This window comes from Rhipicephalus sanguineus, chromosome 3, assembly GCF_013339695.2.
Source record: "Rhipicephalus sanguineus isolate Rsan-2018 chromosome 3, BIME_Rsan_1.4, whole genome shotgun sequence".
NCBI classification, from domain to species: Eukaryota; Metazoa; Arthropoda; class Arachnida; order Ixodida; family Ixodidae; genus Rhipicephalus; species Rhipicephalus sanguineus.
The window spans coordinates 126,673,332-126,690,576 of NC_051178.1; the positions used below are offsets into that span (position 1 = coordinate 126,673,332).

Consider the following 17,245-nt stretch of genomic DNA (forward strand, 5'->3'; position numbering starts at 1 on the left):
GGGAGCCATTGTAGCAAATGCAAAAACTGCAGAAAAACGCGGCAAATGCATGGCGTCCCAAAAGACCAGGGACACATATATTATCAACGGCGTTTACGTCTGCAAGCGCACCAATATATTCTCACAAATTCTGAAAAGAAAAACTAAACTTACCTCCGGAAACTCACCTAAACTTACCTGAACCGTCCTAAACTCACCTCCGGAAACCCTAGTGCAGATGCACGAAGGGAATTGGGATACCGGCAGAATTTTGTGAAACGAAAATTCTCTCACCAGCGTTCAGCGCCAGCGAAAAAGCGTTTTCCCGTTTTTTAACACGTCCCTATAACTCTATCGACCCAGGGGCAACGCTTTGTTCAGCACCCAGTCAGGCATGATCGACCTGAGTTTCCGCGCGCAGACTGTACGACGTGGACGCCCTGGTGGGCTGCGCAAAAGAAACAGAAATGTGGCAGCTTTCGGTTCAGGCCTCATCCTGGCGGCGTCGTTTTAACAATGACGGCGCGCTGGCTTTCTTCATTAGCTGCTGATGGGAACAAAAGCCCGCGTAACGGCGGTTGTCTTACCGGCATTTGAGCGCACACGCCGGCCATCGTTCGCTCCGTTTATAGCTTCAACGCCGTTCATTCGCAGTGCCGCCGCGACTTTCTTCTTAAAGTTTGAAATGCTCCTAGTGCGCGCTGTGGGGCTTTATTACGGTAACGTTAATAAAGCACAGCGAGACAAGATGATCGAAGCTGCGACAAGGTACAAAAGACAAAGGGTGGGTGATAAGCAGACGCATATTCTCCAAAGTGTGCCGCTGGCGTTGTCGTCCACACTATACGTGAAGCAGTTCTACCCCAGCCTTATTTTCAGAATGGCATCGCATCGATTGTACCATTCCCGATGAGAATTCGGAATGAGAAGCTTGAAAGCTTGCCAATATGTATCATGAAGCGAAGAATATGCAAAGAGAAGTCGCTCTGTAAGGACTCCCATCTTTACAACAGCAAATTCAGAGCATTTCAAGGTGTACTGAAAGCATACGCTTTCGCAACAATGAAAGTCACAGCCTTTGCCTAACGAAAACAGCGCAGTAGCGGTAACAGGAGCGGCTGCAGCCTTCCTTCAAGGCACTTGACTAGACGGACGGCTTTAGAATTTCCACACAAGATTGACTTGTATGTTCGCTCCTCTTTATTTTATCATCGCCATTCTGCACTCCTTTCCTTCCCTGCCCCCGTTCCGCGGTGCAGAGAAGCGTGTAAAGCTGTGGCTGTGAGCTCTCTGCCTTTCTGCAAATTTAAAGCAATGGTGTAGCGTTTACTAACTCATTCAGCCATCGCATTGGCATAGCCTATTCATCCATGTGCGAAAGCTGCAATTGTATAGAGACTATTGAACATCTCTTGTGCCACTGTACCCAATTTGATGAAGATCGCCGGACTCTCCAGTGTGCCTTGAATAGACTGGATGACTGGCCCTTTAATGAAGCAAAGATCTTAGGAGCCTGGTCGCGCAGCATATCAGCCCAGAAAGCCGCACGAGCCCTCCTGCGGTACTTGGAAAGAACCTTATTGAGCGACCGCCTGTGAAACTCGGCACTGTGTGTGTGATGTGACTTGTGTCTATCCTTCTCTCTCTCTCTCTCTTTTACTCCTCTATTCCCCTTCCCAATGTGTAGGGTAGCAAACTGGACGCATTGTCTAGTTAATCTACCTGCCTTTCCTACATTCCTTCTCTCTCTCTAAAGCAATGAAAAGCCGTCGCATTGTCATCACCCACGTGCACGCGTTGAAACAACGTTAAAGCCCGCAGTACTACAGCTACCACAAGTTTTTGCACACAGTGGATTCAAACGTATATCAATGAAGCGCGGCATTGCAGTGGAGGTAACTCTCAGCGAAGCGGTGTAACGGAACTTCATGCTACATTAACAATCAGTGTAGCCTTCCGGACAGCGCGAACAATGCCCACATGGTCACCTTGCGTTTCGGGGGAGCCCTGACTGCTTTGTGAGGAGGCTGGTCTGAAATACCCATGCTGTCACACTGACTATACAGTTGGTCTATTCTCCGTATAGCACAATGTGACGTTATAAGAAATTGTTTAATAACGAATGTCGCAGGAGCCAGCGCTTCAACAGGAGGCCGTGTCTTTGTCAGGGCTGGTACCCTGACAAAGACAAGGCTTCTTGTCGATATATTTGCTCCAGCGACATTTCCTGTTCAAAAATTTCTCATAAGTTGAAGCTTCCATCTCCCACTGAAGGAAGCAAGGAGGAAGGAAGGAAGGAATACAAAGGCAGAAGACAGGGAGGTTAACCAGGCAGAAGTCCGGTTGGCTACCCTACGCCGGGGGAAAGGGAAAGGGGAGTGGAAAGATGAAAGAGAGAGGAGCGAAAAACATTTACAGCATATCCACGGGTGAATGATGAAGAGCTTGGGCGAAGCTCCTGAAGCAATCATGGTTACACTGTGAAATGTTCAGTGGTTTCGCCCAGCAGTAATCAAAGCGATACGCCGCTTTGATTACTGCACGCCATCTAGCGTGCAGGGTGCCGCTGCTTTTTTCTATTTATTTTTTTTTCTTTTCTCTTTTTTTTCCTTTTTTCTTTTTCTTCTTTTCTTATTTTTTTATTCTTTATTTTGCACACATATTGCACACACCTCAATGGGACAGCGCCATCTAGTATATCGTCACCGAACTGCAGTTTGCATGCATCTCTGTGGGACAGCGCCATCTATTGAATGATACGGGAGACGCGACGGCGGGGGCACGCCGCATGGAGCGACGACCGTCTAGGTGATGCTATAAGGAGCTTCGCCCCTAAAAGGGAGAAAATGATCAATAAATGCGCTGACACGTATGTGGCGGTGGCACTGTACAATAGTCACAAGCGTTCACAGAGGCCCGTAGTCGTTAAAGAGCACAAAAGTGCTTTAACTGCCTTGTGGACCGACGAGCGATGTTGACGGTGCTCCAGCAGCATCTGCACGGAGAGCGACCGATCGTCCAATCGTCGCATCGCATCAGAAAGCGTTCGTCTTTCAGAGGCAAATCGAGGGCAGCGGCATAGCAGATGACCGATGCCTTCATCAGTGCCGCAGACGTGGCATGCCGCACTGTCGGTCACTCCAATTAATGTTGTGTATGCAACCCCCAGCCAAATCCGACAAAGAAGCGAAGCTTCACGTCGACAAAGTGCGGATGGATGTCAGAGTTCCAGCGTATGGTTTATTTGGCGTCTTATACTTGGCATGTTCCACTCCGCCAAACGGGAGCCTCAGGTGTCCCAGGAGCCTTTTTTCCGACAAAGGGTGATTATCAAGTCGGTCTAACGTATTGCAAAGTTCTTTTCTAGGCGCACTGAAGCGGGGACACTAACAGAGGAGATGCGCAGTCGTTTCCTAGCAGCTGTAGTAGAGTGTATATATGTGTGATTGTGCCTGTATGTACTATTTGTGTGTATATGGTGTATATGTGATCATTGTATATACCATAATCACCCGACACCTGGAGTAGCAAGCCAGGCGACAAACCAGGCTAACCTCTCCGGGCATTTCATTAAAGAATCTTATCTCTCTCTCTAGAACAGGGGAGTGCTCGGAACGGCCGCAGCACCAACGTACAGAAAGTGAAGCCCAAACAGGGTCAATCCACCTGCAGCGCTGCGATCGGTAGTCTGCAATGTGTCGTCGTTTAAGAGTTGCGCGCGGCTCCGGCAAAGTGGTGCAGGGGTAGAATGCCCGCTTCCCATTCAAAAGGCCCGGGTTCGAATCGCAGTTGTAGATGCTGGGTTTTTATTCTTAGTGTCACCCTTTATAGCTGTGTTGGTTTTTTACTTCCTTTCTTAAAACTAGCTTCTGTTGCTACGTATTGCTACAAAGAGTAACGTAAAATGTGCAATCTCGTGTCGAGTCTCGTCTTCGCGAAAATATCGGAGGCCATACTTTACGTTTTTGTTCAATCCCGGGAGGTGGCGCTGCAAATAACTGCGCTCGCTCTCAAATTTCTTCTACCTTACTTCACATTTTGCGTTACTTTTTGAACCAACACGTAGCTACTTAAGCTAGTTTTAAGAAACAAAGGAAAATTAATACAGCTACAAAAGGTGACGCTAAGAATAAAAACCCACTATCTGCAGCTGCGATTCGAACCCGGGCCTTTTGAGTGGGAACCGGGCATTCTACCCCTGCACCATTTCGGCGGAGCAGCGCGCATCTCTTAAACGACGACACATTGCAGACTACCGATCGCAGCGCTGCAAGCGGATTGACCCTGTTTGGGCTTCACTTTTCGAAGCTCGTTCCGGGCACTCCCCTGTTCTAGTACACTCTAGCTGTAGTCATTGCATCTAGGGCTGTTGGCCATTCCATTCCGAAAGGAGTAGGCATTTTGAAGGCCACGCCAAGCCACAGGCGCCACAAAAGCGTCTCCTCAGCTCGGGATATTTCTGACGGAAGACTGTCTTGAACAGTGAGATTAGGAATTTGTCTTGGTTGCAAGGTTGCCTCAATTCTTAGCGACCTATACCTTAGCCAGAAATACTTAGAGAACATCTTAGGTAATTGTATTACCCGGTGTTACGTTTGGCCCTGGAATCCATCATGGCAGACGCAATTGGACATGCCGGCCACAAAGTTTCCCCCAGGGATTGGCGCCTGGACGGGAGCGCTGAGCACCGCATTTTCCTGGACGTGTGCTTGCACGTGCGGTCAAGTGAGCCAGGCACCCGGACGTGGTGGCGTTAGGAGGGACCCGACGATGGAGTCGCAACCCCCCTCCTCGCGCGTTGTGCGCAGCGTGGGATGGCGCCGAGTCATCCGCATTTGTCACGGAATGCCTCGTGGCCCTCGTGTGGCCGAGACCCTCGCGGAGGCTCGTGCGTGGCCTGCGTCGCTCACGGCGGACCTGCGCGCATTGTGCCACGTGCAGCGTCTCCACCGAGTGCCTGATGCAGGTCCCCTCCTCTCGCGGTTACGTGCTTTGCCAAACTCACGTGTCGGCCAACTTATCGACATGTACGACGGTGTTGTGTCTGACGATCCCGCGCGCTTTTCGCGCTGGCCACCCCCTCACCGTCGAGTGCCCCTTCGAGTGAACTTGCACCTGCCGGGCATTCGGTCCAAACGCCCACCCCCCTCAGTGCCATTGCTCAGGAGGCCGCGGCGCGGATGTATGAGGACCTGGCCGGGAGGACGCAAGTGTTCACCGATGAGTCCGTCCTGCAGGATCGCTCAGCCGCGGCCGCCTGCATAGCCCCTCAGCTCAGCTCGGAACGACAGTGCCGCTTGCGATACTGTGCGTCCTCAACAACAGCTGAGCTAATCGGGCTCCAGCTGGCTGCTGACCTCCTGCGCAATTCGCCGGCCGTCACTAGCGCAGCAATCTTCTGCGACTCGAAACCTGCCCTGCGCCAGCTCGCGAGGGAGGAACGAGGCCCCCTTCTTGCTCAGCGCGCCGGTCTCAGCCTGCTGGCCCTCCAGGAACGCGGCTGTGATGTGGTCCTTCAGTGGCTCCCTTCACACGTCGGCATCGCGGGCAACGAGGCTTCAGACGAGCTCGCAAAACGAGCACACTCTGCCGAGACTTCGCTGACGGATTACGCCAGCTCGTTCGACTCGGCACAAAACAACCTTCGCCGGTAGCTGGTGCGCGAGCATCCCGACGCACGGGTCGCCGCCGGACAGCCCCCTCCTCCCATCCCAGCCACTGGTTTCACTCGCCGCGAGCGAGCGCATCTCTGAGGACCGGTTCTGTGTGGCCCGCGGAACGCAAGCATCGTCTTCGCGGCGCCGCTGCACCGAACTACGCCGATTGCGGCGCGATCGAAACCCTGTGTCACCTATTGTTTGACTGCCCTTCTCTCAACAATGCGCGGAAGCGGCTCGTCATGAAATACCACCTCGTCGGACTGCCGTGACCGTCGCCGCCCAGCCCTTGCGGCCCTCTCGCTTTTCTCGAGGATGCTGGCCTAGTCAAACGAATTTTCTAGCCGCTCACCACGGTGACTCGGACGCCCATTCCCCCACCCCCCTCACTTTTTTTTTCGCTCATACCTTTCTTTTTCTTCTTTTACCATACTCTTTCCACTCTCACTGTCCCTTCATTCCCCAATCCCCCGTGAGTGTATCGGTTGAGGTGTCCTCACTTGAGAGACATTTATCGTGCACTCCACACCCAATTTTCATTTTCATTTCCTTCTTCCTTTTAATAATCCCCCCCCCCCCCCCCCCCCGCTGGAGAAGTTCCCATCGAACCAAAGCATGTCTTTACCTGAACGCAGACATTAGCGCTTGGAGGTGTTTGAGACAGCGGCCGCCTTCTGCTCGGAAGTCAATGACTTTCCCACTCCCTCCTCGGATTCAACCTCCTCGCCTAGCATTCACAGAATCGAGTCTTCGAGTCGTGGCCGGGTACGTATTCTTGTTGTGGGGCACTTGTGAACCCCATTGGACACCTTGACCATGATCCTCATTAACAGATGTATCGAGTGGCCCATTTTCACCCTTTCTGGTGGGCGGCACACTGAGAAGGCAAGACACCGGATTGGCGGGAGCTGCTGTCACTCCTCCCGAGTGTCACACTATTAGCAGATGCGGGGCTATAAAAGTCGAAGACTTTTGTACCAAAATGTTGGCTGTTGGAACTTGGATGTTGGATAAATTCTCTCTCTCTCTTCAAATAATTAAACAAACCTAAGTTCATTTGAAAGAAAGTGTTCTCCTCAATGGAAAACATCGGCTATGTGGACGACGGCGGGAGCCCGCTACCGTAACGAGACCCGCCCGGATCCCACTCCTTACAGCGGATGCTTTCTAAATTTTTTTGGTAGTAGTGACAAATTTGAATCAGTTGTTACTTCAGTCAACAAACAATTTAAGTAAATGGAAGACGGTCGAAGTTTACTGAACTGCGCCCCTGAACAGTGAAAGAATGAGCAGATAATATACAAAAAGCAGACAGGCAGTTGTTTCGTAAAACGCCCCAGCAAATGCCACACCAGTGCGGCAACGGTATGCCACACTGGTGTGGTATTTACAGTTCCTTTAGCTGCAACTACTTCTACATAGCGCAGTCGGACGGTTGTGTTAATCAGAGATTAATGGAGCATAAATTAATGGAAGGCTCACCATCTTATTTTCCATTGCATGGTCGAGAACGTAAATGCACGCCACAATTTCGTGAAGGCGCAATCTTATACATGCGCAATAATGAAGAAACGCGTCTAATGCTTGGGGCTTGGCATATCAGTAGTAGTCGAAGAGCATGCGTCGGCCAATTTTCGATTAACATACCTAAAGAAGACATGAAATTACTTAAGCGTTACCTTTAGCGTAGACCTGCACTTGTGTCTCATTGATATGCGGCCCTACGATGTCTGCTCATGCGCAGATAAGGTTCCTTGTCTCAGAACAGTAGCGCAAAGAATCACATGGACGGCGACGGCTAAAGCTAAAGACGGGACACATCGCTTGTCTCTCCTCTTTTCCGACAGTGGCCCTTTCATTTGATAGTCGCCTTCTGTGTTGTCTTGCTCGCTTCTCTTGTATCCGTCTTTGCACGCCTTATCTTCCTTTAAGGTAATCTGTAGTGTACGTTACTCGGCGACAGACCAACAAGACCGTCGCGCCTAACAGAAAATTTTGAGAAAAACAGCATAGAGGAGGAGTCACTCAGTCAGTCATGAAGTTTATTCATAGGTCCTGAGGAGTCTAAGCCTCTTTATTTAAGACGGCAAGATTGGGAAGGATGGACTCCCTTTCCTAGGTGGCAGCCATGAGTCCTTGTGCTCTGGCGGCCTCCTCGGCTAGCCGAAGGACTTGGAGTTGCACTTCTGGGTCTGCGCTTAGCAGTGCGATCTCCCACTGTTCTCCGTTAATGAATGTTCTATCTTGTCCTGACACTCTGAGGCAAGCCCACAATATATGATTCAGGTCCGCCCTTAGATTACAAAACGTACACATATCAGAGTATAACTCCGGGTATAGTAGTAGTGATACGCAACCGGATTCGGGAACGTGTTCGTCTGTAAGAGGCGCCACGCCATCGCCTGCTGCTTGCTTAGTGAGGTGTGTGCCGGGAGAAAGCGGGCCCTTCCTAACCTGTAGTGTTTTGTAATCTCCTCGTAACTAACCATGCGGTCACTCTCAGTCCCCGGGATTCGCGCTGCGCCTGTTCGGCCTGCCAATTCTCGAGCTAGGTCGGCAGGTTTTCTTTACTTAAGAATGTGTGCTATCGACAACACTAGTATGGCTTGTCATTTCACAGAGAGAGAGAGAAAGAGAAGAGGAAAGGCAGGGAGGTTAACCAGACGAACGTCCGGTTTGCTACCCTGCACTGGGGATAAGGGAATGTGGAATAGAAAGAGGAAGAGAGAGATAAGGAGAGCACTGCACGTGCGAAGGGGGTACAATCTAATTTTGTAGTGTATCGGGCCAGCACCCGGCGCACCTAAGGGGGGGGGGGGGTGTTATTAGAACGCTCTGCTGGGTGGGCTTCTCGGTGAGTTATTCGACAAAGGGACCTGAGACCAGGGTTCTCTTAACATTGTTCTCGTTTTGCTGAAACGTCTATGTATCGCACACCACAGATCTAGACACCACAGATCCAGTACCGGAAGCATGGAGGCGAAAACTCTATCTTCGACCTCTAACGCGTAACATGGACGCTAACTCCCACGAAGGCCGACGAATGGTCCGGGTGGGCCCGGGTAAGAGACTTGGCGCGCAAATGTGGGTCTCAGCGAGGCGTCTTCTACGTAGAGGTGGCCGGACCGGCATCAGAGGGGTATTACACGGCAGCTGTCATTCACCAGGATGCTCAGGTCAATGGGCTCTCCTTCAGAACCCCAATCTCAACACGAGAGGAAGAGGACGCAACAGCTCTAGCAGCCTCCGATCCCAGATCCAATACGGTTCCCACAGACTCCCGTAAGGCCTCTTTTGAATACATGGTCGGGGAGGTCAGAGGGGTTTGTGGTGTCTTCTCTCTTGTGTCCGTGTTTGCACGCCCTGCCTCTTTAACATGAATACTTACCAACTAGCTCAGATCTCTGTTGTTCTAATGTGACACTTCTCGCCTGCAAAATTCCGAAAATGCTGAAAAAGTGACTGATCACAACTAGGCCAAACGCATTATCTGGACTCCAGGGCATCGGGGTTTGCGGGGTAATGAGAATGCAGACGCGATGGCCCGAGCGCTCAACTCCCGGGCGTCTCGTTCCCCAAACCTTGAGAACTCTGAGAACAGGCAAGCACCCCTGACCTTTCAAGAAATTTTGCTCGATTTTCGAGAGTGCGATCGACTCAATATTCGGACCCTGCTAAGGCTCTGATTAGAGCAGATCATTCTCCGCAGAATACATACCAATACCCTGCTCTGCCCCGTAATAATTTGCTTCTGAGACCCTAATTCGGACAGGAAGTGCCCGCACTGTAGGGAGACACCAGACGTCTTTCACATTCTCTGGGCATGCACCCATAGCTTACCTAACCCTCGTCCATCACCCACCATCCCCCCTCCAGAGTCGTGGGAGACCACGCTCCGCGACTGCCCTCGACTGGAAGCCCAACGGGTCCTAGTCCAAAGGGCGAGAGTGGCGGATGAGTCTTGCGGTGTTTCTTGAGAGTCTTGGGATAATTATGGACGCTCCGGGGTAAATCTCACTGCTCTGCCATAGTACATTGTACTCTGAATCGTCCTCCTCCTTTTTTTAAAGGGCCCCTCACCAGGCCACATAGCAAATTTTAGTTAGACGCTGGAAGTTGTTGTGTGTAGCAGTATGCCGCAAGAACTTTTCAAAACGGTTCATTACGAGCTGAGAAAATCAATAATTTGTAGCGGCGCGAAACCATGATGCGAGGAGGCGAGTTTCAAACCCTTGCCACTCGCCCCGTGTAGCCTTAGCAAGCCAAATCCCTTCCCTGCCCTCTTCACTTGACACATACGCATGAACACGTCATGCGCATGCATGGTCACGTGCGCATGACGTGCCCGAGCAGGTGGCTTTGGCCCGAGCCAGCCCGAGCACGCGAGCGGCGTTGCACGGCCGCTACCTTTTTTTTTTTTTGTGTAGCGCCCGTGGGCGTTTTGTCGGCGTTCTCTGTGGTGTACTGCCTGTTTCTGCGGGACGGGTATGAAAGTTGAGACATTAGACACTTTTAGTTGGGCGTACGCAGAAGTTGCGTACGCTGCGCACAATACGTTGCGTACGCTGCAAGCGAAGCGTGCTACAACAGTTTTAGTTTAACGTACCCTGACCCGTTTCACTCATATAGATTAGTCGTACGCGAGATGTGAGTGTTTTCGCATGCTTATCAGCGCCACCGACGTCAGAAGAATGCTAGGTCCCAGGAGTAACGTGGCCTCTGTGATCTGCACGCAGGACCTCCCGATGGCCTGGGTAATGGCCACTGGCATACATGTGAGGCGGCGGCGTTCGCTGTGTGCATTTTTGGCGTCGTCCCTGGCTGCATTGGTTGCGCGCGTTGACCTTTGCCGTAAACGTTGAACATTACTATGTGCACACAGCTTTGAAGCTGGGTACACTATGGAAGAATGGCGTTTGATGGACTACGGCCGCACTGGATCGAACACAGCGTTCTATCTAGCGCGGCTGTGTATGAGGCTTAGCGTATACCTTACAGCAACTGGTCGTATTGCAGGCATTCTTGACTTTCCGATCTACTAGCAGTACTTTCAAGGAATCAAAGCTCGCACAACGCTCAATGTGCGTTATGTTGCGGCATGAATAAAAGTAAGAGCCAAGCTCACGTTCTTTTTTTTTTTACGGCGTCATTCGCCTAGATGCCTGATAGAAATAGATAGCGCGTTCGCGCACACAACCTGTCGAAGACGGTTGCTTGAGGATTTCTGGGAGACGCCAGGCTATGTCTTCCCACTGGTCAGGACGCCGGAACGTGCCGCTTGATTGTACCTTGTCTGGCATGGAAACATGGCCTTTCAATGTGGAGTACACACGACTTGCATCGGGTTCACTATTGCTGTCTGCGTCGAACGCCACTGCAGCCGCCATGGGCTCTCGTTTCTGGTTTGTTCGAGATCTCGCGAGAACGCAACGTAGTAAGCGTTGCGTTACGTACGCAGCGTCTTGCTACGGGCGTACGCGCGCATCCCTGGAATAGATACGTTACGTACTGCGCATGCGCACTTCTCTCCCGTGGCCGTGCTGCGTACGTAGGCTCGTTACGTACGCCCAACTAAAAGTGTCTATTTGTACGGGCACGAGAGTGGCGGTATCATGAGCCAGTGCCGCATTAATGTTTACTTGGACGCGGTAGAATAAATGAGCATAATGAGTGCTCGAACGCGCCAGAACATTACTTTCGTTTCCAGAACTGGCGTCTGCTCGATGCGCTAACCGCGGGGGCACGAACGCATGGGAAAGGGAGGCACATTAGCCCCGCATCTCGCTGCAATTCACGAGAAAAAAAAAATGAAAAGACGCACACATTCCCTTAGTGTGTCTCATTATTTCTCTCAAGTTTTATTAATCTATTCAAGCAACAAATTACACAAACTACACATGTCGTGTCAAATAATTATCGCAGTATCACGTGCTAGTGTTGGCGACGTCAGAGCACAGTCGTCTACGTAGAGGAGCGACGTCACAGCACTACCATCTACGTAGAGTCATTTTCTCATGTACGTCATCCCCTCGTTCTCTAAAGCGCCGCCCGTGAGAGGAAGGGCAAGCAGCGTTCACCTTGAAATTTGACCCATTTCCGCGGCACGTAGCGTTGCAAATTTTGGCAGAAGTGATCGTGGACGCCCAGTGTATGCATTGCGCTCGTTAGCCCAAAATTGTCAAACCTGGTGAGGGGCCCTTTAAACAGTGCAAAGCCCTCTAAATCGTTACTGCTAAGGCGAAAGCCTTGAGCACCTCGTTGCGCGATGACCTTGAGCTAAACACGGCCATCGAAAAAGGTTGTACAAGAACGCAAGTGACCTACGTTATCGATGACGTCACGTTGTGACGTCACTTGTTGCCCAAGTTGGTGACAATCACGTCACATCTTTGCTTGGCAATGGGTGGGCCGTTCTTGAAGCTAGTGCAGCAACACGTAAGACGCAGGAAAGAGGTGAGAGGAGGAGTGGAGGAACAATGCAATCGACTATGAACGTCAAGGTAGTTTAATGCGCGTCTCTCTCAACGCGGCTCTTTATGTAATCGCAAGAAGCCCAGTCCCCGATTATATAACTTTATGCATTACCAATTGTGCAGTAGGCTTTGGCCTTCAAGTGTTACAGAGAGCGTGACACGCTGACGAACTTTGCGCATGCTGAACACGCTGCCCAATCTAGAACAAACTAGATGAATCCTCCTCTTCTGGTGACCCTCCCAGCCTTTCCCAACTTGTTTATCCGTGTCGTTCCTCATTGCAGGAGTTATTGGGCGCTGCTTCCAAACGCTCGTCGAAAGCAAAAGAAAAAAAATTGAAAAAATAACGTTAATGTAAAACTTCCTCACGTTCCCTAATGTATCATTCTAACGACCTTATCACGAACAAACAGAGAGCTTCTGAATTCGGTGGCACAGTTTTATGTTCGAACTCCTCCTCACGTCGAGGTAGGGCTCAGGCACGTAGTAGAGACAATCTTCGGGCGTAAAAGAGTTGGAAGGGGGTGCGGAGGAATGACAGAGAGAGAGAGAGAGAGAAGAAAGAAGATCGTGGAAAGGCAGAAAAACGGTAACAGCAACAAACCGAAAATTGTAGTCTGAAAGTAATACATCAGGCTATTATGTACCCTGATTTATGCCTCGGTGTTTTTATCGCACGGCCGGCTAAAGGAACTCGCTAGTGGCATGAAATATTCACTCTCCTAGAGGTCGTTCACGCTTTGTTTTGTACTTTCCATGCCAGTCGAGCATGTTCTTCTTTTCTTTTCGTGTTTTTTTTTTATAGCCACAGCTTGTTTCCTCGTACTTGGATAGTTTTATGGGCGCTGATGGTCTTTGCAAGCACTCTTTTAATAGGTAAGAAAAGCTGCGTTAAGGACGTGATCGAGAAAAAAGCCTCCGTAGAACTTGGCTTTTCTTCACAAATTTACTTGAATATGACGTCCAATTTACCATACCAGTGTGACTTTTTTCCGCGAAACAGCAATTAAAAAGTCCATCACATCGTGGTGTGAGCCGTTATAGCCAAACCACGTATTTGCATAAAATGCGAATATTCCGTGCCATTACCTTAGAAAGGTAGTCTTCTCTGGCATTTTCTTTATATTTTTGCTTTCTTCAGTGAAAAGTAAAGTATTTGGCTTCTTCCCAGCTCGCTCGCTTGCTCGCTCGCTCTCTCACTCACTCGTAAAAGTTGGGGTACTTAAGACCCTAAATTGTTCAGTGTCTATGAGGAAAACTAGGGTGGAACTACCCATGTTAGCAGTACAGGGATAGGACATTTATTGTCAAGCTTGAGCTCAGCCGGAGAAACAGAGTCCAACTGAGAAATTGAGGCTTGTTCGTTCAATTTCTCAATATAACGATCCATCCATGAAGTAGGAAACGCTGTGTTGGTCGAATCAGATGACTGTATTTTTTTTCCTTTCTCAGTTGGTACTCGACGGAAGGCCCCAAACCAGCGTTTTCAAAAGCACTGCTAAAAAATTCATTATAAACCGTTTTCTAACTACCGCCTTTAGAAAGCACCACAAAGACGAATAACACGTGAGTAAGCTGCATGCGTGTATTTTCTGGCTCGTCACCTTAGTTGTTGCTCACCTAACAACGGGTGATATTAAGATGGGACGCGATATTCCGCAATTTGTGCAACGTCATGCATTGCCTTGGCCCAATTATCGAGAATTGGGTTAACGCGCTTGCCGAAGCAATTACCTCCGGCGTGCTCGCACAGAATGAACCGTCCAGACGAAATGTGCCCGGAAAGCTCTCGCGCCGATTAGCCTCAGTAATGTGGTACAGAAACGCGCCCAACGTGCTTAACATACGGCGAAGAATTCTGGCAGCGCGCTTCCATCAAACGAAGGGTCGCTATATCCATAAACTCGTCGTAATTTTCCCACGGGCTATCAAAGACGACCCGCCTGTTCACGGCTGGCATCGCCAGACTCTAGCGTCTTTCGCCACAGTTTTCTATGGCGCGGCACGGCAAAACAAACAGATCGTGTTTTTTTGGTACCGGATTCTTCCATGCGAGCGCATTTGAAGAATGGAAGCAGGGTATGGGCCACTTTGTTTCATTACGAGCGAACTACTGAACATGTTCTTTGTCATTGACCTCGGTATTCAAAGCATACAGATGATCAAATGGACAGACTGATGGGCTACACGCTAAAAAAAAAATATCGTACCTTGCAATGGAGGCGCAATGCTTAAGAGACAGCGGTGCTGATGGCACCTATGTAGTCCTGGCTTTTGCTGTTTTGTTAAGTTTTGCTAATTTTCTCTTACTTTCTTTCTCTCCTTTGGTTTCCTTAACTCTCCTTTGGTTTCCATGACTCTCCGACGAGAGTACAATTATATCGAAGGAGCGTTCACGTCTCTTTATAATGAGTGTCATACAAGTGGCAAGTCAGGGCTCACAGAAAAGTGTCAAAGGACTCTTTTCTTCCCCCTTCTTAAAACGCAGTTTGTAGGACATAATTGACGCAATAGCGCAGAGAACCACACGGACGGCATAACGGGGCACAGTGCTGCGTCCAGTCTTGCTATTGCGCTGTCCGTGTGCTTCTTTGCGCTATTGCCTGAATTATGAAGCACACAAGTGGTTGATTAGAACTGTTTTGGAACGTTCCAACGAACAGCCGTTTTCGAGGCAGACAATCCCGAAATGTTCACCTAAAACTTTCATCGCCCCCGAAGTTGATCTCTCCATCACTTTAGCAGTGATCAGTCCACATATATTTTCACGACGCATACATCAGATTTCAATTATTGAACGTCCCGAGGCACCTTCCCAGCGTACCGCATGCCGACAAACATTACAGCCTTAGCTGAAACTCGAAGTAACTAATTAAGCATGACATTTCCATGCCAAAGCGTCTTACAAACTTCATTACGTAAGAAAAAAAGGTAAGGAGGAAATGACGGTAGCTTCCTGCACAGTGCAGAATGCAAAACATTAATAGATGGACACAAAACACAAGAGATCCCCGCACTCAAGCGCGTGGCGTTTCGTTCGCGCGAGAACATTGGACATTTAGCAAAGAGCCGCTTCGGCACCTCCAAAAGTTTCACCAAGATGCAGGGATCAAATATGAATGATGAAATGTCAGAGACGACGCGCAATGTATTCCTACTAGATGTGGAGAGCTGTCTGCACCCCGTTGGATAGAACTGGCGCGCGGAAAAAGCCTTCGCAAGACTAGATCTGTCTGCAAAAAATACTCCTCCTCCTCCTAACTGGGCATCAAAATTTTCAGTACATTTGTAGAAAACCGACTACGGAAATCGGTGCGCAGATGTTTTTCACTTTAATATGAAGCGTCTATTGGTGGCCAGCCTAAAGAAACACCTGACGAGGTACCTTTTTCATTTCTATCTGGCATTATTCATGAATAAATTGTTGGTTTTCGTTCATTATTGTCTACATAGTTCTTTTTTTCTTTTTACTGGTGGTCGAACACCTTCTTCTCGTTACTCTCCCCATTGCCGTCATCAGGAGCGTCATCATTTTGAGTTTGAAAGGCTTCTTTTAAAGGCTCTCCTGGGCGATCGTTAAGCGACAGTAGGCTTAATTTATTAGGCGTTTCACTAAACCTTTGGTGTATTGCTCAACAACTACTAACATTAATTATTAAAACGTGAGATAGCGACACCTGTTGTGATAAAAAGACGCAATATGACCAATTCGTACCTACGTTGGAACGCCTTTACGTAACTCAGCCGTTCGCACAAACAATCAAAGTGTGGACCTCAAAGGAAGAACGCTAGTATAATGATAGGAAAGTGATGCATACCTACTACGACAAAGCGGACGGTGGAATTGCGCTCGGCGCCATCGGCGAAAAATGCCGAGCACACGTACAGTCCGGCGTCCGCAGCAGTCACGTCTCCGACCATGAGAAGTGCCGGTTCGTCTGCCGACGAGAAATAGGCGCGTCCTGACCATAGATGCGCTGGTCGGTGCCTGGCCTGCAGGAAGTTTCCCGAGCCCATGTCGACCGTGTAGACGGGTACGGAGAGGCCGCGCTTGAACCACGACACGGACACGGCCCAAGAGTCCAGCGTGGCATGTCGGAGTTGGCACGGCAGTGCAGCGTCACCACCCACGCGGCTCGTCACCACTGTGGGGCCTGCAGCGGCGCCTGGGCAGTTGAAGATTAAGCAGAATAAGAAGTCATTTCCTTTTGCTTGCGCTTGTTTGTAAGGAGATGCAAGAGAAAAAGAAGATACATGAAAAAATTGGCGAATTTCAATGTTGGCAGCGTAGGCTACAAAATTAATTAATTAATCCTGCCGGTGTCAAGGACCACGAGTAAAATTTCTTCGAAGACTTGAGAGGTTACTCTGAGAATTAAAAATACTGGCAACGATGTTTGCTATATTTCGTGCTCATAAATTTCCCTTTTCCTAACTTTTTTTTTCTAAAAATCTGCCGATTGATTCTACCTAACGCAAAGACAATTTGTTAGGTAGGTACCGACAATGTGACAATTTTAGTTCCTTTTCTTTACTATATCAAGCTATATTTCAAACGACTGTGTGGCGATGCGAACATTAACAGATATAAAGACTCTGCTTTTTCTATGGTAAAAAAAAAAGAAGTAAGGACACTCTAGAAGAGTTGATGGAATTATTTTCATTGGCTTCCGGGGTAAATACCGCGAGTCCACTGTATTCGCATCCAAAAAAGGAAATAAGCGGTGCTCGAAAAGAAGGACATCTTTTTAGTGTTACAGGCATATATATTTTTATTCTAAATGACAAACGATGCCGCGTGTATATGTGTAGCATCACGGCGCTTATAAATTTGTAAAATAAATACTCCACTCTAGCCGTTAACATGCATGAGCAGTTCCATTAACAAACTACGTATGTACAGTAGCTCAGATGGAGTCATTTATCACAACCACGAACAGTCCCCACCAGCGATTAGCTTTTTTTTTTTAGAAAAATATGTGGTTCATCTTTATTTCACAGAGGGCGTTCCGTACAGCCACACACATAAAGCACTATATGCATATATACTCCATGGGGACTGTGAAATCGTTTCTAAGAGTCATTCAGAATGTTCTTCTTTTTGCAACGTGGATGATGTCACCGTACAATGCCAAA

General features: G+C 49.1%; 1 protein-coding gene across 1 annotated transcript in view; it reads right to left on the minus strand.

The window, feature by feature from the left end:
• LOC119385822 (hemicentin-1) overlaps window positions 1-17,245 on the minus strand; it is a 204,522-nt gene that overhangs the window by 42,807 nt on the left and 144,470 nt on the right. Inside the window, exon 2 of the mRNA XM_049414123.1 lies at window positions 15,928-16,275. Coding sequence (XP_049270080.1) covers window positions 15,928-16,275 — 348 coding nt within the window. The remainder of the gene's footprint in view (window positions 1-15,927; window positions 16,276-17,245) is intronic.